This window comes from Chelonia mydas, chromosome 23, assembly GCF_015237465.2.
Source record: "Chelonia mydas isolate rCheMyd1 chromosome 23, rCheMyd1.pri.v2, whole genome shotgun sequence".
NCBI classification, from domain to species: Eukaryota; Metazoa; Chordata; order Testudines; family Cheloniidae; genus Chelonia; species Chelonia mydas.
In genome coordinates this window covers 17806980-17829167 of record NC_051263.2, presented here as the reverse complement: position 1 = coordinate 17829167, position 22188 = coordinate 17806980, and the positions used below count along the sequence as shown (strand labels likewise).

General features: G+C 60.9%; 3 protein-coding genes across 3 annotated transcripts; all 3 read left to right on the top strand.

The window, feature by feature from the left end:
* The first annotated feature begins 212 nt into the window (after positions 1-212).
* Positions 213-4082, top strand: LOC119564855 (metalloproteinase inhibitor 1-like). The gene is made up of 5 exons (XM_037888224.2): positions 213-551; positions 1987-2084; positions 2275-2392; positions 3214-3335; positions 3750-4082. Exons 1-5 carry the CDS (start codon positions 425-427, stop codon positions 4041-4043), a joined length of 759 nt encoding a protein of 252 aa, XP_037744152.1. The 5' UTR covers positions 213-424; the 3' UTR covers positions 4044-4082.
* Positions 4083-5670: 1588 nt separating this feature from the next.
* Positions 5671-13386, top strand: LOC119564854 (lysozyme C-like). The gene is made up of 4 exons (XM_037888222.2): positions 5671-5827; positions 6636-6794; positions 12159-12237; positions 13208-13386. The coding sequence occupies exons 1-4, from the start codon at positions 5689-5691 to the stop codon at positions 13272-13274; spliced, it is 444 nt and encodes a 147-aa protein (XP_037744150.1). The 5' UTR covers positions 5671-5688; the 3' UTR covers positions 13275-13386.
* A 5412-nt stretch (positions 13387-18798) lies between these two features.
* Positions 18799-21983, top strand: LOC102941530 (lysozyme C, milk isozyme). Its single transcript, XM_037888475.1, has 4 exons — positions 18799-18940; positions 20422-20580; positions 21381-21459; positions 21917-21983. The coding sequence occupies exons 1-4, from the start codon at positions 18802-18804 to the stop codon at positions 21981-21983; spliced, it is 444 nt and encodes a 147-aa protein (XP_037744403.1). The 5' UTR covers positions 18799-18801.
* Positions 21984-22188: the final 205 nt, after the last annotated feature.

The window sequence follows — 22188 nt, the reverse complement described above, 5'->3', positions numbered from 1 at the left end:
CCAGCGGGGCTGAGCCACACACTGAGCAAGTCGAGATTCCCAGCCCTCGCCTGCCCCATGGTCTCAGGTAAGAGAGAGGAGCCCCCCTGCTGCCCCCCCTCCGCTGGGCCCCCAAGACCCCCTGCTGGGCCCCCCGGCACCCCTTCCAGCCCCTCTGCTGTCTCCCTCCCAGCCCTGCCTGCGCCCCTCACTCACGACCCGCAGCCCCCTGCCAGCCCGCCCCTGCGCTTTCCCCATCTCCAGGCCAGGCCAGAGCAGAAACTGCTGGAAGAGGCTGGGGTTGGAGTAGTGGGGAGCCCCCCATAGCGCCCCCTGTTGGGAGAGGCCAGGCTGGGGTGATTCTGGGGGGCTGGGGGTGTCTCCATCTCTCGGGGGTCTAACCGGCTCCGTCCCCCCCCCAGACCCCCTCGATCCCAGCGTCACCATGAGCCCTGTCGCCTGGAGCCGGCTGCTGGCGGGAGCGATCCTGGTCCTGGCGCTGGGGGACCCCACGGCCGCCTGCAGCTGCGCCCTCCAGCACCCCCAGATGGCGTTCTGTGAGGCCGACGTTGGTGAGTGACCCCTGACCCCACCCCCTGTCCCCCAGCACCCCTCTGAGCCCCCATCCCCCAGTACCCCCTGCTGAGCCTGCCCCCCCGCCCCCAGTACCCCCTGTCCCTCAGCACCCCCAGACAGCGTTCTGCCAGGCTGACGTCGGTGAGTGACCCCACCCCCTGTCCCCCAGCACCCCTCTGAGCCCCCTGTCCCCCAGTTCCCCCTGCTGAGCCCCCCTTACCCCTCTCCCTCAGCACCCCTCTGAGCCCCCATCCCCCAGTACCCCCTGCTGAGCCTGCCCCCCCGCCCCCAGTACCCCCTGTCCCTCAGCACCCCCAGACGGCGTTCTGCCAGGCTGACGTCGGTGAGTGACCCCACCCCCTGTCCCCCAGCACCCCTCTGAGCCCCCTGTCCCCCAGTACCCCCTGCTGAGCCCCCCTTCCCCCTGTCCCTCAGCACCCCTCTGAGCTCCCCTGCCCCCAGTACCACCCTCTGAGCCCCCCATCCCCCAGTACCCCCTGCTGAGCCCCCCTGCCACCTGTCCCTCAGCACCCCTCTGAGCCCCCATCCCCCAGTATCTCCTGCTGAGCCCCCCCAACCTGCCCCCCAGTACCCCCAGATGGCGTTCTGCCAGGCTGATGTTGGTGAGTGACCCCTGAACCCACCCCTGTCCCTCAGCACCCCTCTGAGCCCCCCATCCCCCAGTACCTCCCGCTGAGCCCCCCTGCCTCCCCAGCACCCCCAGATGGCGTTTTGCCAGGCCGACGTCGGTGAGTGACCCCTGACCCCACCCCCTGACCCCCAGCACCCCTCTGAGCCCCTCCCACCCTGTCCCCCAGCACTCCCAGATGCCGTTCGCCAGGCCAATGTTGGTGAGTGACCCCTGACCCCACCCCCTGCCTCCCAGCACCTCTCTGAGCCCCCCCCCCCCGCACCCTGAGATGCTGTTCTGCCAGGCCAACGTTGGTGAGTGACCCCCCCAATGCCCCACACCCCAGCACAGTTCCCCCGTAATTTTTGCAGCTCCCCCAAACACCCATAAATGCTTGGGCCCCTCCCCCAGAGCTATCAACCCCACCCCCGAGCTGAGACGTCCTACCCCCCCTCCACTGGCCAACCAGGGAGCGCTCCCCCTGTGCCCCAGCTATTACCCGCTGGAGAGGCCCCGAGCTGATTCTGGGGTCACTGCTCCAGCCCCGACGCCCCCACAGAGTGAGTGTGTGCGTGTGTGTGTGTGTCTGTGTGTGTGGCGGGGGGGATCCTCCTCCCTCCAAGGCGTGGAAGAACCCAAGAGTCCAGAGTCCCAGACCCAAGGCGCAGGGGGACCCCGGAGTGGGAGGGAGGGTTCCCCCCGTTGTCTGTGTCATCTCTGAGTTGACTCTGGTGGTTTTAGATGCTGTGAGCCTGGTGGGCCGCTCAGGGTGCCCTGACCCCCATCTCTTTGCCATGCAGTGATTCGGGGCAAGTTCATGGGGGTCACTCCACTGAACTCCAGCAGCAACACCCAGAAGTTCGAGTCCTGGATTCGCTACAAGATCAAAATCACCAAGGTACCTGCACCCCCCAAACACCGCCCTGCTCCCCACAGCCAGCCCCCACCAACCCCGCCCCCCCGCTCCCCACAGCGCCCCCTACTGGTCCCGGCCAGGACTGGGGTAGCCAGGAGCTCCCCCCACCGCCAGGCCCCCTGCCCCGCTCCCCAGAGCGCCCCCTGCTGCTCTGATGTGCGTCTCCCCGCAGACCTACAAGGGGCTTGAGTCCCAGGGGAATGGCCTCTTCATAGACTCCTTGGAGCAGGAGACCTTCTGTGGGTACCAGCACCGGGCGCCCCTGAACGGGGAGGAGTACCTCATCATGGGTAAGGCACCCCCAGCACCCCAACACCGGCCTGGGGCAGCCCCCGCCCCGGGGACTTCCCAATACCCCTCAGGGTAATTCCCCCCCGTGCTGAGAGACGCCCCCCGCCCCGGTCACAGATCCACAGGTCTGGAGCTCACTGGGGCGAGCCACTTGACTTCCCCACGTCCTGGGACCGACCCTCAGAGGCTGCAGCCCCCCTGGGTCATGCTGGGAGCCCCTCCCCCCGCAGCGAGTCCCCCCTGGATTGGACCCATGGGGGGAGACACCCCCCCAAAGGCAGCAAAGTCCTCCTGACTTCCTTAATCTGGAGTGACTCTCAGCCAGCCGTGTGAATGCAGAGGTTTATCCGCCTGCCTTTCCTCCAAGCCCCCCCCATCCCTCTCTTCTGCTGAGCGGCCCCCCACGCACCCTGGAGACGGCCCCCTCCCCTCAAACTGCTCTCCCCATTCAGGCCCCCCTCCCCTGCTACGGCCCCCCAAGACACTGCATTCCCCTCCCAGAGGTCCAGTGTGGGGGGATGGGGGGGCTGTGCAGTGCTATAGGGGTGCTCTAGGTGTCCTTAGAGGGCTCTGTGGGTCCATGTGGGGCTCAGGGGGGTTCTGGGGGCTCTGGGGGGGCTGTTGGGTGGATGTGGGTCTGTGAGGCTCTGTGGGATTGGGTGACTGTGGATTTGTGGGGGGGGGGCTCTGGGGGGCTACAGGGTCTGGGGGCTATAGGGGGCTTTGTGGGGGGCTATAGGGGGCTCTGTGGGTCACTGGGGGGGGCTGTTGGTCACTATGGGGCACTGTGCCAGCCACTCCCTCTGCCCTCTCCCCCCAGCCGAGCAGCAGGACAAGCACCTGATTATTTCATTGTGTTCCTTCGTGCGCCCCTGGGGGCGCATCCCCCCCAGCCAGCGCGTCGGGATCAGCCAGGCCTACGGACGGGGCTGCGCCTGCCAGGTGAGTTCTTGTGGGATGGGGCCTAGGAGGCCTGGGGGGCAGGGGCTGGGACATGGGGGGGCAAAGGGTCTGGGGGGCTGGGGCTGGGAGATGGGGGCCTTGGAGGGCTGGGGGTGTCCCTAACCGCACCTCCTTCCCTCCCCCAGGTGATGCCATGTAACATCAGGCCTGGTGGGGGGAGATGTGGGGCTTGGGGGGGTCGGGTCTATGTGGGATGGGTGTGTCCTAGGGGGCCCTCTGTGGGTGGGTGGGGAAATCTATGTGGGATGGGCGTGTCTCTCCCTAACTCCACCCACCCTTCCCCGCCATGCCCGGCACACAAGTGGGGGGATAGGGTTCAGGGGGCAAGGTCTATGCGATAAGGGCGGGGTCTGTGGGTGGGCGTGGCTCTCTCTAACCCCGCCCCCTCCCCAGGTGGTGCCCTGTGAATTCAGGCCGTGCGCGCTGTCGGGCGACGCCCAGTGCCTCTGGACCGACGGGCTGCTGGACCAGAGCTGGCAGGGGCCCCAGGCCCAGCGTCTGGCCTGCCTGCCCCGCCCCAGCCAGGGGGCGCCCCCCGGGGCCGACCCCTTCTGCGCCTGGGAGACCCTCAAGAGCAGACCCTCAAGAGCAGCGAACTGCCCTGGACTGTGCCCCCTCCCAAAACACCCCCTGGCCTCCACCCCAACCCCCGGAACTGTCACCCCCTCTTCCTTTGACCTACCCTGAACTTTATTCCCCCACCCGAGCTCAGGCTCGGTTAAAATGGTGTTGCTGAGTTTGATTCTTAAATAAATAAATTGCTGGAACCCAGATCCGCGCTGTCGTCTGCCGGTCCAGGGCTGGGGAGCGTGAGAACCCCTTGCACTGAGGCTCAGGCCCAGCTCCCCCTGGCACATACCCCAGAGCACCCCCATGCTCCAATTCCTGGCTGCTCCCCTGCGCCCCAATCCACTGCACCCCCAGGAGCGGAGTTCTCTATGTACAGCTCCTGAGATGCAGCCACCTCTGGGGCAGGGCAGCTGGCAAATAGACACACATAACGTTACATGGGGACAGCTTGCCTGGCGCCGACATGCAGCCATCTCTGGGGCAGGGTGGCCCTTTGTGGGTGGGTGGGGAAATGTATGTGGGGTGGGCGTGTCTCTCCCTAACCCCACCCACTCTTTGCCCCCATGCCCAGATTGGGAGTGGATTGGGGCCAGGACTAGGAGTCCTGGCTCCTAGTCCCCACTCCCCTCCCAGAGTTAGGGAGAGAACCCAGGAGTCCTGGCTCCCAGCACCCTGTTCTGTGCTCTAACTACTAGTCCTCACTCCCTCCCAGAGCTGGGGAGAGAACCTAGAAGTCCTGGCTCCCAACCCCCCTGCTCTAACCCACCAGAGCCCCACTCCCCTCCCAGAGCTGGGAAAAGAACCCAGGAGTCCTGGCTCCCAGCCCCCCCTGCTCTAACCCACCAGAGCCCCACTCCCCTCCCAGAGCTGGGGAGAGAACCTAGAAGTCCTGGCTCCCAACCCCCCTGCTCTAACCCACCAGAGCCCCACTCCCCTCCCAGAGCTGGGAAAGGAACCCAGGAGTCCTGGCTCCCAGCCCCCCCTGCTCTAACCCACTAGACCCCACTCCTTTGCCAGAGCTGCAGAGAGAACCCAGGAGTCCTGGCTGTGTGCAGATGAGGGGTTGGATCTACCGGCTCCAGGCCGGGGCCCGCTGTGATGTCACAGTGGGTCTCCATGCGGTGGTTCTAGAACCTGGGGCAGCTGGGAGACATCAGGGCAAGGGGCGGGTGTGCGGCTTGGGGGTCACTGGGGTGCCGGGGTGCTGCAGGGCCTGGTAAGTGCCCCCCAGAGCCGCTGCCCCTAGGGGACCTGTTCAGCATCGCCTTCCCACCAGGGAAACAGGCATGGAAAGGCTTGGGGACAAGTACCTTAGAGTGGGGGGTGGGGGGGGCTGGGAGCCAGGACTCCTGGGTCTATTCTGGCTCCAGCATTAAGGGGGGGCATCTAGTGGTTAGAGTGGGGGAGGGGGACAGGTGGTAGGAGCCAGGGCTCCTGGGTTCTCTCCCTAGCTCTGGGAGGGGAGTGGGGACTAGGAGCCAGGACTCCAGGGATCTCTCCCCGGCTCTGGGAGGGGAGTGGGGACTGGTGGTTAGAGCAGGGAGAGCTGGGAGCCAGGACTCCTGGGTTCTCTCCCTGGCAGGGTCTAGTGATTAGAGCAGGGGGGGCTGGGAGCCAGGACTCCTGGGTTCTTTGCCAGCTGTATGCGGGAGGCCAGGGTCATGCTTCTCCCCTTCGTCCTGCCTCCGTTCCCTCGCCTTTCTCTCCCCCCGCAGGTGGCACGGAGGGTGCGGGGCCCCGAACCCGGCGTCCTCGCCCCGGCATGAGGGTTCTGGCCCTGCTTCCCGTCCTGGCCTGCCTGAGCGCCGGGGCCCGGGGCGAGGTGCTCAGTCGCTGTGAGCTGGCCCGGCTGCTGCAGAGAGGGGGGCTGGACGGGTTCATGGGGTACCGTCTGGACAACTGTGAGTGCCCATCCCCCGTGCTCCTCCCCCTTCGTCCTGCCTCTGGCTCTTGCCCGAGAAGGCTCCCAACAATTCGTCCCCCCAACTTGCTGAATGGGGTCTAGTGGTTAGAGCAGGGGGGGCTGGGAGCCAGGACTCCTGGGTTCTCTCCCTGACTCTGGGAGGGGAGTGGGGTTGAGTGGTTGGGGGGGGGGGGGCTGGGAGCCAGGACTCCTGGGTTCTCTCCCTGTCTCTGGGAGGGTAGTGGGGTTGAGTGGTTGGGGGGGGGGGGCTGGGAGCCAGGACTCCTGGGTTCTCTCCCTGGCTCTGGGAGGGGAGAGGCGTCTCGTGGTTAGAGCTGGGGGGGCTGGGAACCGGGATTCAGTTTGTCAGTATCTGTCTCACCAGTGCCAGCTACAGAGGTAAAACCATCTCCTGACTCCCAGGCATCTCCCTCCTGTTTGCCCGTCCCAGGATTTCATGAGCCCTGTTTCCCCCGCCATGGCCCGGGTCGCTCAGGTTGAGTTCCTTGTCCACGGGGGACCCCCTAGATCCTTTCCAGGGTCCCTGCTTTGCACGATTCAGTCCCCAGTTAGACTGGCCTTCCTCCTTCCTCGGTGTACGGCCTGGCCCGGGTCCGTATGGGTTGAACAGGCCCAGCTGACCGAGCCGGCCCGGCGTCACTTCTCTCTGCCTCCAGCCACGCTCCGGGCTCTCAGCTGTTCAGGGTCCCCCTTGCCAGCCGGGAGGGATGGAGACCCCCTTTCTCTTTGCCCTGGAGGCCAAGGGGCTGCCTGAAATGTCTCCCCCCCTCACACCTGCCTCCCAGGGCTCTGCCTGGCTTTCTACGCCAGCCGCTTCAACACGGGGACCGTGACGGAGAACTCGGACGGCAGCTCCGACTACGGGATCTTCCAGGTCAACAGCCGCCGGTGGTGCAGTGACCAGCGCAGCCGCACGCTGGACCTGTGCCAGACACGCTGCCGCGGTACGGCCCCCCCCGCCCCCGGGGGAGAGGGGGGCAGGGACCCCAGCCCCACAGGGCCACCTCGCTGGGCGAGGTAGGGACTGGGAGAGTCTGGGATAGCTAGATAGAGTGGGGGGATGGGGAGAGATAGATAGATAGATAGAGGGCGTGCATGGGGATAGATAGATAGAGGGGGGTGCATGGGGATAGATAGATAGATAGAGGGGGTGTACGGTGTCACCGAGTCCCCGGGCGATGCTCTGGAACTGCTCCCCATGAAGCCAGGCAGGACTCTGGGGCAGTCGCCTTCCTTTGAGCAGCCTGTCTGCAGGACACACAGCTCACATGGCTTCCACCTTCCTGGGTCCGACCTCGGAGCATTCAGCCTCCTCTGCCCCTCCGTGCGCTTCCCACAGCGAGTCCGGGGCTCCTGGGGAAGCCAGAGGGTCCTGTCCCCCAACTCCGCAGTCAGACGTGACTCTCAGCCAGCCAGTAAAACAGAAGGTTTATTAGACGACAGGAACATGGTCTAACACAGAGCTTGTAGGTGCAGAGAACCGGACCCCTCAGCTGGGGCCAGTGAGCCAGACAACCCCGTCTGCACTTCACTCCATGTCTCCAGTCCACTCCATGTCTCCAGTCAGCCCCAAACTGAAACTCCCTCCAGCCCCCCCTCCTCTGGGCTTTGTCCCTTTCCTGGGCCAGGAGGTCACCGGATTCCTTTGTTCTCCAACCCTTTAGCTCTCACCTTGCAGGGGGGAAGGGCCCAGGCCATCAGTGGCCAGGAAACAGGGTGTCGGCCATTCTCTGTGTCCAGACCCCTGCACACACCTGCCCTCTAGGGCTCTGCAACGATCATACACCCTTACCCCACCACCTAGATACTTAAGAACTGCGTAGGGGAAACTGAGGCACCCCCACACTATTCAGAGGAAACATTAAGAACAGTCCCGCTTCTTCACATCTCTCTCCCCTTCGAGATCGAACTGAGCGGGGTCACTTTAGCTGGTGACCTGGGGAAGTTCGAAGCCACCAACGTTCCCATGGATGCCCCAGCATCTCTCCCATTCCTTGGTGGGAGTTACACCAGGCCCTTCCAGTTTCACGCCCTCCCTTAGGTCGGGGGTGGTCGATAGCACTCGCAGGCCACATGTGGAAAGGTTTATGTGGCCCGTGCCCTTTGGCCACCCCAAAACCCCAGGCGGTCAAACTGGGATTGGGTCTTCTCCCCACTTGGTTATGGGACTGTTTAACTTTCTTAACAGCTTTCAGTTCATCTGAGACCTTCTCAAAGCTATCCACACTGGGTCTTTCAACAGGAAAGTCAGTGGATCCATTCACAACAGAAAATTTCTGGCTGTTAGGAACTGCAACTTTCTTGATTAAATCACTTTCACACCCTTCAGTTGCAGTAAACTGCTTGCAAAGACTCCATGAGGATTCCTTTCCCTAGGGCTTTTCTATGCAACAATTCACCCCTCCCAGAAATTCTGCTCTTACCCTCTTCACCGAGGGCTTGCTCTAGAGGAACACTTTTCTGAGCAACAACAGACACTTTCTGGGTCTCCCTTACATCCAGAATTACCCCTGGCCCATCCGGCGGATTCCTACACCATCCCCTTTCAGGCAAACTGACAGGCTTCCTAGATAAAAGGTCAGAAGCCTTCTCCTTCCCTTTGCCACACACAAATTCAGGAATCTTTTCCTTCTTGCTACAGGTTTCCACACCCTCAGTAGGTAACACAATCACATCCCCTTCATGCTCTCCTTGTGCCCTGGCTAGGATCCCACCCCGATCAGACAGAGTTGCTGCACCCTTTCCCAGCCACACACGAGCAACAGGCAAAATACAAGCACCAGAATTGTCTGGGCTCTGGGATTTTACATAGACACTAACTGGATGCGACCTAGTTACAGGGCCATTCTCCCGAGTAGACACAAACTTCGGGCCCTTCCCTTCCTGGGCTTTGGCTGAATCCAGAACCAACTCTGAGACAACTGCACGACCCTCAACCATCACAGGCTGAAAGCCCCCTTCTGTCTGCTCCACAGACAAAGAAGAGCCGGACACACTTTCTCTTTTCCCAGACACACAGCTTGGGATCTCATTCCCCTGGTCCCAGCACACAGGGCTGGTCACAGACAACTGCTTGGAGACCAGGGTAGCTCCCTCCACAGGCAAGTCAATACCCCTGACAGACACAGGCACGTTTGCTTCACTGTCCCACTTCTCTACCCAGCTAACAGGTAAGGTCCAGGGACACTCATAGAATCATAGAAGGTGAGGGTTGGAAGGGACCTCAGGTGGTCATCTAGTCCAACCCCCTGCTTGAAGCAGGACCAATCCCCAATTTTTGCCCCAGATCCCTAAATGGCCCCCGCTAGGATTGAACTCACAACCCTAGGTTTAGCAGGCCAATGCTCAAACCACTGAGCATCTTCCACTCTCCTCGCCTTCCCACCCTGCTGACTAGACACAGCCATCGGCTCACAAGGCTGCCCAGGCTCATCCAGACTTTCCTTACCAACACCTTGCCACTCCCCACAGATCCCCTGCCCTGCCTGTGTCTCCCCCCCACTCAGCTGGGGTCTCAGCTCCCCCTGTGCTCAGCGCTGCCCTTGCTGTCCCAGGGGGGGTAGGCAGCGAGCTCACTGCTTTCCTCACTGCATCAGAGCCAGCCTGAGCCCCCTCTCCGGTGTGCAGGGGGGCAGGGAGCATCTCTCTGTCCCACCCAGCCCCAGGAGCTGGTTACAGGCAGGCAGGTAGCCTGAGCCTAGCCGCTCCTCCCCCCTGCCAGCCAGGTCATCTGCATTTTTACTGACCATTTCCCTGTCCACCGATTGGTTCCCTGGATTCAAATTCAAACCCTTGGCAGTTACAGGAGCAAGGCCTGGATCCTGTCCCAAAGAGACACAGTCACCCCACAACAGGGTCTCGCAGCCGATATCCTGGAGAACCCCAACGTCCAGCCAGCCCCACCCCTCCTGGGTCTGCACAGGGATCTGGGCCATAGGCTGGGTGAGGGGCTTCATCCCTGGGACCCTCACCCAGCTCACACAGCCCCTCAGCATCTGAGGCTGCACCACCCAGGGCCTGACAACAGTTCTCTCTGTCCCAGGATCTCACCACCCCGGGAATGTCTCCCCATTGACCATCACCTTCTGCTCCCACTGGGGGTCCGAGGGGCCTGGCCCCAGGAAACTCCACACAGACATATAGGTTGGGGTCAGGAGTGGGAGCCTGTCCATCTCCCCACCCATCTGGCTGACGGAGTCTGTGGCCTTGGGACCCAGCAAGGGAGCTAGACACCGGGGCTTTTCCGCAGGGTCCCCCTGGTTCAAATCGCCAGCCTGCTCAGAGGCAGTGGGGTGGCATCCTGCTATAGCCCCATTTGGGGTCAGGAATCTGTCCCTTAGCGCGGTCATCCTCCTCCAGCTGCACGATGAACTGTGCCTTGGTGAACTTTCCAATGCGCGACCCTCTCTTTCTGCACAGGGTTACAACGTCCTTCTTAAGGAGACGGTGACAGGCCATCCCTCCGCTCTTCCCAAGTTGTTGTGGACTCACAGGCCTGTGTGCTCTCAGCTCCCCACGGTTTCCAGGGAGAACCCCTAGTGTGCCAGCCCTTCTCGAGGTCACCACCTCTTTGCCAGGGTCGAGCTGCAGACTCCTCCACCACTTGGACTGCTCACTGCAATCCCCAGGGGAACCCTGTTACTGCCAAAGTCCTTCTCTCTCCCAGGGCCAAGCCGCAGGCTCCTCTGCCCGAGACTGCTCACCACAGTCCCCAGGGGGACCCCATTACTGCACAGTCCTTCTCGCTGGTCACACACTCCCAGGGGTTAACCGCCCCCAACACCACTCCTCTCTGAGCCTTCAGGACACCTGGTCCTCATCAATCCCCCTTCGTTTTACTGCTCCCCAGTGACTTACTGCAGGAAGCGCCATGCATGGGATGCAGTACATCCCACCGCTGCCACCAGTTGTCACGGAGTCCCTGGGCGATGCTCTGGAACTGCTCCCCATGAAGCCAGGCAGGACTCTGGGGCAGTCGCCTTCCTGTGAGCAGCCTGTCTGCAGGACACACAGCTCACACGGCTTCCACCTTCCTGGGTCTGACCTCGGAGCATTCAGCATCCTCTGCACCTCCATGCGCTTCCCACAGCGAGTCCGGGGCTCCTGGGGAAGCCAGAGGGTCCTGCCCCCGAACTTCGCAGACAGACATGACTCTTAGCCAGCCAGTAACACAGAGGTTTATTAGACGACAGGAACATGGTCTAACACAGAGCTTGTAGGTGCAGAGAACAGGACCCCTCAGCTGGGTCCATTTTGGGGGGCAGTGAGCCAGACAACCCCGTCTGCACTTCACTCCATGTCTCCAGCCAGCCCCAAACTGAAATGCCCTCCAGCCCCCTAACCCCCTCCTCTGGGCTTTGTCCCTTTCCCGGGCCAGGGGGTCACTGGATTCCTTTGTTCTCCAGCCCTTTAGCTCTCACCTTGCAGGGGGGAAGGGTCCAGGCCATCTGTGGCCAGGAAACAGGGTGTCGGCCCTTCTCTGTGTCCAGACCCCTGCACACACCTGCCCTCTAGGGCTCTGCAATGATCATACACCCTTACCCCACCACCTAGATACTTAAGAACTGCATAGGGGAAACTGAGGCACCCCCACACTATTCAGAGGAAACATTAAGAACAGTCCCACTTTGTCACATATGGGGATAGATAGATGGGGTGCATGGGGATAGATAGAGGGGGTGGATGGGGATGGGTAGATAGATGGGGGGGATGGGGATGGATAGATAGATGGGGGCATGGGGATCGATGGATAGATAGATGGGGTGCATGGGGATAGATAGAGGGGGTGGATGGGGATGGGTAGATAGATGGGGGGATGGGGATAGATGGATAGATAGATGGGGGGATGGGGATGGATAGACAGAGGGGGTGTATGGGGATAGATGGATAGATAGAGGGGCAGATGGATAGATAGATGGGGTGGATGGGGATGGATAGATAGATAGAGGGGGTGGATGAGGATAGATATATAGATGGTGGGGGATGGGGATGGATAGATAGATGGGGGGGATGGGGATGGATAGATAGATAGATGGGGGGGGGGAGATGGGGATGGGTAGGTAGGACTCAGCTTTCCCCAGCCATGTGGCCTTTCCTAGCACGACAGACAAACTAGAGTTCAATAACCCAGCTGCTCCACTCCAGAGGTGGCTGCATTTCAGCGCCGGGTGAAGCAGCCCCGTGCAGTGTAGATTTGTCTGGTCCAAGATAGCTGGCCCGGGGGCCTGCACGGCGGGCCTGCCCAGCAGGGGAATCAGGGTCCACACATCCTGACCCCCTTCACACCTCATCTCATTCTTTCCCCACAGATTTACTGACTGCGGACCTAGCGGATGACATCAACTGTGTCAAGAAAGTCGTGATGGACTGGCAGGGGATGGGGGCCTGGTATGGGAAAAATTATCTCTCTATCCCCATCCACCCTATCTATCTATCTATCTATCTATCTATCTATCTATCTATCTATCTATCTATCTATCCCCATCCACTCCCTCTATCTATCTATCCCCATCCGCCCCCTCTATCTATCTATCTATCCCCATCCGCCCCCTCTATCTATCTATCCCCATCCACCCCCTCTATCTCTCTATCCCCACCCACCCCCCATCTATCTATCTATCTATCTATCTATCTATCTATCTATCTATCTATCTATCCCCATCCACCCCCTCTATCTATCTATCTACCTACCCCAATCCACCCCCTCTATCTATCTACCCCAATCCACCCCCCCCCTCTCTCTCTCTATCTATCTATCTATCTATCTATCTATCTATGTATCTATCTATCTATCCCCACCCACCGCCTCTATCTATCTATCTATCTATCTATCTATCTATCTATCCCCACCCACCGCCACTATCTATCTATCTATCTATCCCCATCCGCCCCCTCTATCTATCTATCCCCATCCGCCCCCTCTATCTATCTATCTATCCCCATCCGCCCCCTCTATCTATCTATCCCCGTCCGCCCCCTCTATCTATCTATCTATCTATCTATCTCCACTCTTAGCTCTGTCTTTTTGCAACCCTGAGAATCACTACACAATACAACAAACGGACGGATTGTGTAGCGCCAGAGAACACAGCAAGTGCAGTGCGATCCATGGTGTTATGTAATGTAACACCACACAGGATAATGTAGAACTGACGCTCATTGCGGGATGAGCCATCCCTGTTACGTGCAGCTGTTCCGCAGCCACTCTCCCCCAGAGGCGGCTGCATCGCAGCGTAGGGCGAGCCGTCCCCAGGTGGCGTTATGTGCGGCTGGTCCCCTGCTGCCCTGCCTCAGAGGTGGCTGCATCTCAGTGTCTTCATTGCTCCTGTCCCCTGACCTTTCTTCTCTGCCCTGTCAGGATGCCGTGGCGCGACCATTGCAAGGGCCGGGACCTGAGTCACTGGGTGGCTTCCTGCAACCTGTGATCTGGCCAGAGGACCTCGGCGCCCATCTCCAAGGACCCAGCCGGCTTCTGCGTCCGGCCCCGACAGCGGGGCTGGGCGAGGGGCCCCCCACGCACAAGGGAGAGTTAGACGCCAGGGATGGGGAAGGGGAAGGTCAATAAACCTGTCCCTTCGAGCGCCGAGTTCGCTGGGCTTGTGGGGTCCCTGGGGTCGGGGCAGGGGGCCGGCATGGGGCGACGGGGTGTCCGGAACGGCAAGGGGCCCTGTCACTGCAGGCAGAGGGACCCCGAGGGAGTTCCAGATGCTGGGGTAAGGGAAAGAGGATGAGGAGAGGGGTCTGATCAGCGAGGGAAGTGTCCCGATGGCGAAAGCAGCCCCAAAGCGTATACCATGTTCTCCCTCTGTGTGCCCCTGCTGCCCCCTGCTGGAGGGGACTGTCCCTTTGGGGGGTGTGTGTGTGTATGTCCGTGCTGCCCCCTGCTGGAGGGGACAGACCCTGCAGTGTGTGTGTGTGTATGTCCGTGCTGCCCCCTGCTGGACGGGACAGACCCTGCAGTGTGTGTGTGTGTGTGTGTGTGTCCCCGTCCCCTGCTGCCCCCTGCTGGAGGGGACTGTCCCTGTGGGGGGTGTGTGTATGTATGTCCGTGCTGCCCCCTGCTGGAGGGGACAGACCCTGCAGTGTGTGTGTGTGTCCCCGTCCCCTGCTGCCCCCTGCTGGAGGGGAGGAGCCCTGCTCTCTGTGTGTTCATGGCTTCTCTGAGTTCAAGGCCAGAGGAGCCCCGCTCACCCAGTCTGAGTTCTGGATCTCACCGGCCACCCCCTGGCGCCAGCGCCCCAACCCCCATGGCCGAACGAGACCCACGTATCACAGCCCACGGGAGATGAGAATGCGCTGTGCAGAGAGGAGGAACCGGGGTGCACCAACGCCCGAGGCCCCACAATGGCTGGGCAGGGATTAAGGGAGAGACACCCAGATAATCCCGGTGAATGACCCACATCCCATACTGCAGAGGAAGGGGAACCCCCTCCCCTCTGCCAGGTCCCTGCCAAATTGACCAGGGGAAAAATCCCTTCCTGACCCCTGTCAGTGGCCGGTGGGAGCCCTGAAGCATGAACATTAGGGACATACGATGTAACCCAGAAGGGAGCCCCGGGGCAGCTGAGCCCTGTCCCTGCTCTCACAAGCAACGTCGGCCTGTGACTGCCCTCATCCGCTTGCTTTTCAAAGTAGTTAAGTTGTTTGCTCCCAACCCCCCACTCCTAGTGGGGGGGCTGGTCCCGAGCCTCACCCTGCTGATGAGTAGAAACCGTCTTCTAATTTCCAGCCTGAATTTGTTTGTGGCACGTTTCTGCCCATTTGTTTACATCACCCCTTAGCTTCTGTCACTCTTCTCCAGCCCCAGGGCTTAGCCCCTCCTCCCCATGTAGCTATCGAGAGTAATCAGAGCCCCCTAGAGCCTTCTTTTTGCTCCCCTAAACAAGGCAGCCTCCCCCAGTTTCCTCCATCCCCCTGGTCAGCCCAGCTGCCCGGTCTCTGCACATGGGCCGGTTTGGGTTCCTCTTGCCGATTTCCTTCCGTGACGTCCTGAGACGTGAGCTGGAGACATGCGGGCTCAGCAGAACTACCATTAAGTGGCTCTATAAATGGTTAAACAACCGCAAACGAAGAGTCATTAATGGAAGGACGAGGGATTGGAGGGCGGTCTTGAGTGGGAACCTCCCTCCAGGAATGGCCAGACTGGGTCAGAGCAAAGGTCCATCTAGCCCAGTGTCCTGTCTTCCGACAGTGGCCAGTGCCAGGTGCCCCAGAGGGAATGAACAGAACAGATCATCATCCAGTGATCCATCCCCAGGGCCCATTCCCAGCTCCTGGCAAACAGAGGCTCGGGACCCCATCCCTGCCCATCCTGGCTAATAGCCATTGATGGACCGATCCTCCGTGAGTTTAGCTGGTTCTTTTTTGAACCCTGTTATGGTCTTGGCCTTCACAACATCCTCTGGCAAGGAGTTCCACAGGTTGACGGTGCGTTGCATGAAGAAATACTTCCTTTTGTTTTTCTTAAACCTGCTGCCTGTTAATTTCATTGGGTGACCCCTACTTCTTGTGTTTTGAGAAGGAGGTAAATAACACTCCCTGCTTTGCTTTCTCCACACCCGTCATGATTTTACAGACCCCAATCGTATCCCGCCTTACTCGTTTCTTTTCCAAGCTGAAAAGTCCCAGTCTCGTTAATCTCTCCTCATAGGGAAGCTGTTCCAGACGCCTCATCATTTTTGTTGCCCTTTTCTGAACCTTTCCCAGTTCCAATCTATCTTTTTTTGAGATGGGGCGACCACATCTGCACGCAGTATTCCAGATGTGGGTGGGCCATGGATTTATATAGAGGCAATAGGATATTTTCGGTTTTATTCTCTATCCCTTTCCTAATGACTCACCATTCTGTGCGGTTTTTTGACTGCCGCTGTTTTCAGAGAACTCTCCACCATGACTCCAAGATCTTTTTCTTGAGTGGCAGCAGCTAATTTAGAGCCCATCATTCTCTATCTCCCCACAGGGATCAGTTCTGGGCCCGGTTTCATTTAACAGCCATAGGGATAGAGAGCAGACTGATCCAATCTGCAGATGACACAAAGCGAGGGGGGGTTTGCAAACCCTTGGGAGGACAGAATTAAAAGTCAAAGGGATCTTGATAAATTGTAGGACTGGGCTGTAGCCAGCAACATGAAATTCAACAAGGTGCCCCACTTAGGGGACTAATATTTAATAATGGGCTCTTCAATCTAGCAGACAAAGGTCTAAGTGACAACAGGACAAGTGCAGAGTCCTGCACTTAGGACGGAAGAACCCCATGCACCGTTACAGACTAGGGACCGAATGGCTCGGCAGCAGTTCTGCAGAAAAGGACCTAGGGGTGACAGTGGACGAGAAGCTGGATATGAGTCAACAGTGTGCCCTTGTTGCCAAGAAGGCCCATGGCATTTTGAGATGTATACGTAGGGGCATTGCCAGCAGATCGAGGGACGTGATCGTTCCCCTCTATTTGACACTGGTGAGGCCTCATCTGGAGTACTGTGTCCAGTTTTGGGCCCCACACTACAAGAAGGATGTGGACAAATTAGAAAGAGTCCAGCGAAGGGCAACAAAAATGATTAGGGGGCTGGAGCACATGACTTACGAGGAGAGGCTGAGGGAACTGGGGTTATTTAATCTGCAGAAGAGAAGAGTGAGGGGGGATTTGATTGCAGCCTTCAGCTCCCTGAAGGGGGGCTCCAAAGAGGATGGAGCTCGGCTGTTCTCAGTGGTGGCAGATGACAGAACGAGGAGCAATGGTCTCAAGTTGCAGTGGGGGAGGTCTAGGCTGGATATTAGGAAACACTATTTCACGAGGAGGGTGGTGAAGCCCTGGAATGGGCTCCCTAGGGAGGTGGGGGAATCTCCATCCTTAGAGGTTTTTAAGGCCCAGCTTGACAATGCCCTGGCTGGGATGATTTAGGTGGGTTGGTCCTGCTCTGAGCAGGGGGTTGGACTAGATCAGGGGTAGGCAACCTATGGCACGCCAGCCAAAGGCAGCACGCGAGCCGATTTTCAGTGGCACTCACACTGCCCGGGACCTGGCCACCGGTCCCGGGGGCTCTGCTGCTGGCCTGGGGTACTGGCCGCCGGCCCCCTGCCAGCCGGGGTTCCATCCGCCGGCCCTGCTCAGCCCGCTGCTGGCTCTGGGTCCTGGTCACCGGTCTGGGGGGCTCTGCTGCCAGACTGGGGTCCCGGCCGCCGGCCCAGGGGTCTGCAGCCACCCCCAGCTGTGGCCCACTGGCCCCAGCCTGGGGCAGTGCAGGGTGCAGACAGGGGCAAGAGGGGGCGCAGCTCAGCACCCCCACTTTAAAAATTGTTCCAGCGCCACCGTGCTGGGATATTTTTAAGTCCTGATTCACTGCTTACGTCCGTCTCACGCCACGTGGACCAGCTCACTGCCTTGGACGTTGAGCCTGGAATGTACCTGCAAGAACTGGAATCGGGATTTTCTGACAGATTTCAAGATTTCCAGCGTTTTGGCCCAAGGCTTTCTTTTCTAATTCAACCTGAAAAGTTCAACGAAAGGGACTTGGATTTGTCAGTATTTCAGTGGATGGGGGTTGAAGATTTCGAAATGCAGCTCATTCAGTTAAAAAGCTCAGAATTGTGGGCGTCAAAGTTTGGAGATCTGCGGAGTGCACTTGAAGCTACCGAGAGAGATCACGGGGCCTCTGGTCTGACCTGCTGGACATCCCTGCCTGTGAAATTTAACAGTTTGAAGAAAATTGCGTTTGCAATGCTTTCAGCATTTGGATCCACATACCTGTGTGAACGTGAAATCTGTCCTCTGTCCCTCTCGGAGCCGGTTAACAACTGATTACTCAGGAGCCTGTGTGCAGCTTAAAGTATCCAAATACCTGCCAGACAGTGGAAAACTCGGCAAGGAAAAGCAAGGGCAAGGATCACACTAAACTGATAAGATCTGCATTTTAATTTAATTTTAAATGAAGCTTCTTAAACATTTTAAAAACCTTATTTACTTGACATACAACAATAGTTTAGTTCTGTATTATAGACTTATAGAAAGAGACTTTCTAAAAATGTTAAAATGTATCCCCGGCACGCGAAACCTTAAATTGGAGGGAATAAATGAAGACTCGACACACCACTTCTGAAAGGTTGCCGACCCCTGGACTAGATACCTCCTGAGGTCCCTTCCAACCCTGATCTTCTGTGATTCTAAGCTGAAGCTAGTCAAATTCAGCCTGGAAAGAAGGTGTCGTTTTTCTAACAGAGCAATTACCCGTCGGGACACTTTTCCCAAAGGGTGCGTGGAGTCTCCCTCCCTGGCCGTTTTGAAATCAAGCTGGGCCGTGATTCTGCTCCGGGAGTTATTGTGGGGAAGGTCTCTGGCCGGGCAGACAGGAGGTCGGACTCAAATGACAAAGGCCCTGGAATCGGTCGATCTACCAGCAGAGGGCGAATGGCTCTTGGGAGCGACCTACCACCCCACGCCTTAGTGAACGATGGGGCATAGATCGGAGCCAGGGGATCCCCGTGAAACGCCCAGCGCCCCTGGGCCCGCTGCCCGTCGGCACCGAGAGATCCTTGGGTCGCACTCCCGCCTGGCTCCAGCTGAAGTCACCCCTGATTGCAGTGGGGGTAGGGTGGGAATCTGACCTCACCCCTGCCCCCCGGGTCAATCCGGAGTCACTCCCTCTCATGGAACCCCAAGGGGTGGTTCTAGAACATGGGGCCTTCATGACACCACAGGGCGTTCTAGAAGGGAGGCCACGACCCCCGGCCACGGAGAGCAGGGGGGGCCCCATACAGCTCCCAGCCACTGCCCAGCACCCTCCTGGCCATCTCCATACGCCCCCCAGCCACTGCCCAGCACCCTCTGGCCATCCCCATACACCCCCCTTCTCTCTCTCCATCTTTCCCCGACGGTGCCCTTGGCCTGTTCCCGGAGCGCCCCCTCTCAGCTCCCCTCGATCCGCAGTCCGACTGCCCCCCGACCCCAGCCCTGCGGGGATGGGGGTCCTGGGGCTGGTGACCCTGCTGGCCTGCCTGAGCGCGGGGGGCCGGGGGAAGATCTTCACCCGCTGCGAGCTGGCGCAGGAGCTGCAGGAGAACGGGATGGACGGATACGAGGGCTACAGCTTGGCCAACTGTGAGTGAGCCCTGCGCTGTGTCCCACGGGCTCTTCTGTGGGGCTGCGGGTCCCTCCCGCATCACCCCCTCATGGGACCTCCCTGTGGGGCTGTGGGCCCCTCCCGCATCACCCCCCTCATGGGACCTCCCTATGGGACTGTGGGCCCCTCCCGCATCACCCCCCTCATGGGACTTCCCTATAGGGCTGTGGGCCCCTCCCGCATCACCCCCCTCATGGGACCTCCCTATGGGGCTGTGGGCCCCTCCTGCACCATTTCCCGTGGGACCTCCCTATGGGGCTGTGGGCCCCTCCCGCATCACCCCCTCATGGGACCTCCCTGTGGGGCTGTGGGCCCCTCCCGCATCACCCCCCTCATGAGACCTCCCTATGGGACTGTGGGCCCCTCCCGCATCACCCCCCTCATGGGACCTCCCTATGGGGCTGCGGGTCCCTCCCGCATCACCCCCCTCATGGGACCTCCCTATGGGGCTGTGGGCCCCTCCCGCATCACCCCCCTCATGGGACTTCCCTATAGGGCTGTGGGCCCCTCCCGCATCACCCCCCTCATGGGACCTCCCTATGGGGCTGCGGGTCCCTCCCGCATCACCCCCCTCATGGGACCTCCCTATGGGACTGTGGGCCCCTCCCGCATCACCCCCCTCATGGGACCTCCCTATGGGGCTGCGGGTCCCTCCCGCATCACCCCCTCATGGGACCTCCCTGTGGGGCTGCGGGTCCCTCCCGCATCACCCCCTCATGGGACCTCCCTGTGGGGCTGTGGGCCCCTCCTGCACCATTTCCCGTGGGACCTCCCTATGGGGCTGTGGGCCCCTCCCGCATCACCCCCCTCATGGGACCTCCCTATAGGGCTGTGGGCCCCTCCCGCATCACCCCCCTCATGGGACCTCCCTATAGGGCTGTGGGCCCCTCCCGCATCACCCCCCTCATGGGACCTCCCTATGGGACTGTGGGCCCCTCCTGCACCATTTCCCATGGGACCTCCCTATGGGGCTGTGGGCCCCTCCCGCATCACCCCCCTCATGGAACCTCCCTATGGGGCTGTGGGCCCCTCCTGCACCATTTCCCGTGGGACCTCCCTATGGGGCTGTGGGCCCCTCCCACATCACCCCCCTCATGGGACCTCCCTATGGGGCTGTGGGCCCCTCCTGCACCATTTCCCGTGGGACCTCCCTATGGGGCTGATGGCCCCTCCCGCATCACCCCCCTCATGGGACCTCCCTGTGGGGCTCTGGGCCCCCTCCCACACCACTCCCCATGGGACCTCCCTGTGGGGCTATATGCCCCTCCCACACCGCTCCCTGTCTCTCTGGGGCTGTGTCCCGCCCACACTGCTCCCCATCTCTAAGGGGCTGTGCCCCCCCACCACTCCCCATCTCTCTGGGGCTGTGCCCCTCCCACACCACTCCCCATGGGCCATCTCTCTGGGGCTGTGTGCCCCCCCCCACCGCTCCCCGTCTCTCTGGGGCTGTGCCCCCCAGGGGTCTGCCTGGCGTTCTACGAGAGCGGCTTCGACACGGCGGCCGTGGGGGCCAATGCGGACGGCAGCACCGACTACGGCATTTTCCAGATCAACAGCGGCTGGTGGTGCCAGGACGCCCAGAGCCCGTCGGAGAACCTGTGCCACGTGAGCTGCCAGGGTGAGGCCGCCAGGGGGCGCCACGCTGCAGGGGGCGGGCAGGGGGTCGGTGGGGGGCTCAGTGGGGGGCGCCGTGCTGCAGGGGTGAGGCAGGGGGTCAGTGGGGGGCTCAGCAGTGGGGCGCTGGGCTGCAGGGGTCAGGCAGGGGGTCAGTGGGGGGCTCAGCAGTGGGGCGCTGGGCTGCAGGGGTCAGGCAGGGGGTCAGTGGGGGGCTCAGCAGTGGGGCGCTGGGCTGCAGGGGGTGGGCTGGGGGTCAGTGGGGGGCTCAGCGGGGGGGCGCCGTGCTGCAGGAGGCAGGCTGGGGGTCGGTGGGGGGCTCAGTGGGGGGCGCCGTGCTGCAGGGGTCGGGCAGGGGGTCAGTGGAGGGCTCAGCAGTGGGGCGCCGTGCTGCAGGGGGCGGGCAGGGGTCAGTGGGGGGCTCAGCAGTGGGGCGCTGGGCTGCAGGGGGCGGGCAGGGAGCTCAGTGTGGGGGGCACCATGCTTTGGGGTTGGTGGGGGGCACAACGGGGGGGGGCGTGCTCTGGGACATTTCTGTGCGACGCCCAAGCAGGCTTCTAACCACTCCTGCCTCCTGAAGCCCCCCCAGGATCTGGGGTATGTTCCCGGCCTGCTGAGCCGCACCGGGGGCCGCGTTACGGGCTGCGGTGGGAACAGGCACCCTTCCCTTCAGCGGGCACCGGGGGGGGGCTGAGGTGTGGTTGGAGCAGATCTGACCCCCTCCCCTTTCATCCCAGCCCCCCCAACTCTGCAGCCTCCCCGAGGGGGCCCATCCCTGCCTTACCCTCCCACCTTTGCTCCCAGATTTACTGAACCCCGACATCAAGGACGACATCAACTGTGCGAAGAGAGTGGTGCAGGATCCTCAGGGCATGGAGGCTTGGTAAGGGGGCTCCCTGGGGGTGGGGTATTCCCAACAGAGGAGCTCTGCATCTGGGCCCCGGGCAAGACCTCCCCATGAGGCGTTGTGTGTGGGTGTTCGCCAGCTGCCCCGCCCCAGAGGTGGCTGCACCTCACCACCGGGCGAGACCTCCCCGTGCGGCGTCATGTGTGGGTGTTCGCCAGCTGCCCTGCCCCAGAGGTGGCTGCATCTTAGCACTGGGCGAGACAGCCCAATGTGGTGTTATATGCGGCTGTTCTCTGACTGCCCCGCCCCAGAGTTGGCTGCATCTCAGCACCGGGCAAGCCATCCCCATGTGTCATTATGTGCGGCCGTTCTCCATCTGTCCCACCCCAGAAGTGACTGCAGCTCAGCGCCGGGTGAGCCCTCCCCATGGGTTATCTATCAGCGCTACTGTGCTGGTGAACCGCCATCTCATCTGTCACTTCCCCTCCCTCAGGGACGACTGGAAGAACCACTGTGAAAAGCAGGACCTGACCGAGTGGATTGAGAGTTGTAATCTGTGAGGCCCGAGCGTGTCTCCTCCCTGCGGGGGGGCGGGGGGGCAGCGTCTGTCCTCACTGTGTCTGTCTGTCTGTTCACACGAATGGTCCCTGCACTGAGCAATCTCGAAGGAATTTATAAACCCCGTTGGATGAAATCTTCTTGCTGTGTTTCTCTGGTCAGACGCCCGCGCAGGCTGGCAGGGCCCCCGAGAACCCGGTCTGAGAC

What these genes read in the sequence shown, in the direction of transcription:
- LOC119564854 (XM_037888222.2), top strand. Translation starts at nt 5,689, where the DNA reads ATGAGGGTTCTGGCCCTGCTTCCCGTCCTGGCCTGCCTGAGCGCCGGG. An exon ending in GGGGTACCGTCTGGACAACT is followed by an intron (nt 5,828 to 6,635) that starts GTGAGTGCCCAT and finishes CCTGCCTCCCAG; the next exon opens with GGCTCTGCCTGGCTTTCTAC. An exon ending in TGGCAGGGGATGGGGGCCTG is followed by an intron (nt 12,238 to 13,207) that starts GTATGGGAAAAA and finishes CTGCCCTGTCAG; the next exon opens with GATGCCGTGGCGCGACCATT.
- LOC119564855 (XM_037888224.2), top strand. Translation starts at nt 425, where the DNA reads ATGAGCCCTGTCGCCTGGAGCCGGCTGCTGGCGGGAGCGATCCTGGTC. An exon ending in GGAGGAGTACCTCATCATGG is followed by an intron (nt 2,393 to 3,213) that starts GTAAGGCACCCC and finishes CTCTCCCCCCAG; the next exon opens with CCGAGCAGCAGGACAAGCAC. An exon ending in GACGGGGCTGCGCCTGCCAG is followed by an intron (nt 3,336 to 3,749) that starts GTGAGTTCTTGT and finishes CCCCCTCCCCAG; the next exon opens with GTGGTGCCCTGTGAATTCAG.
- LOC102941530 (XM_037888475.1), top strand. Translation starts at nt 18,802, where the DNA reads ATGGGGGTCCTGGGGCTGGTGACCCTGCTGGCCTGCCTGAGCGCGGGG. An exon ending in GTGCCACGTGAGCTGCCAGG is followed by an intron (nt 20,581 to 21,380) that starts GTGAGGCCGCCA and finishes CTTTGCTCCCAG; the next exon opens with ATTTACTGAACCCCGACATC. An exon ending in CCTCAGGGCATGGAGGCTTG is followed by an intron (nt 21,460 to 21,916) that starts GTAAGGGGGCTC and finishes CCCCTCCCTCAG; the next exon opens with GGACGACTGGAAGAACCACT.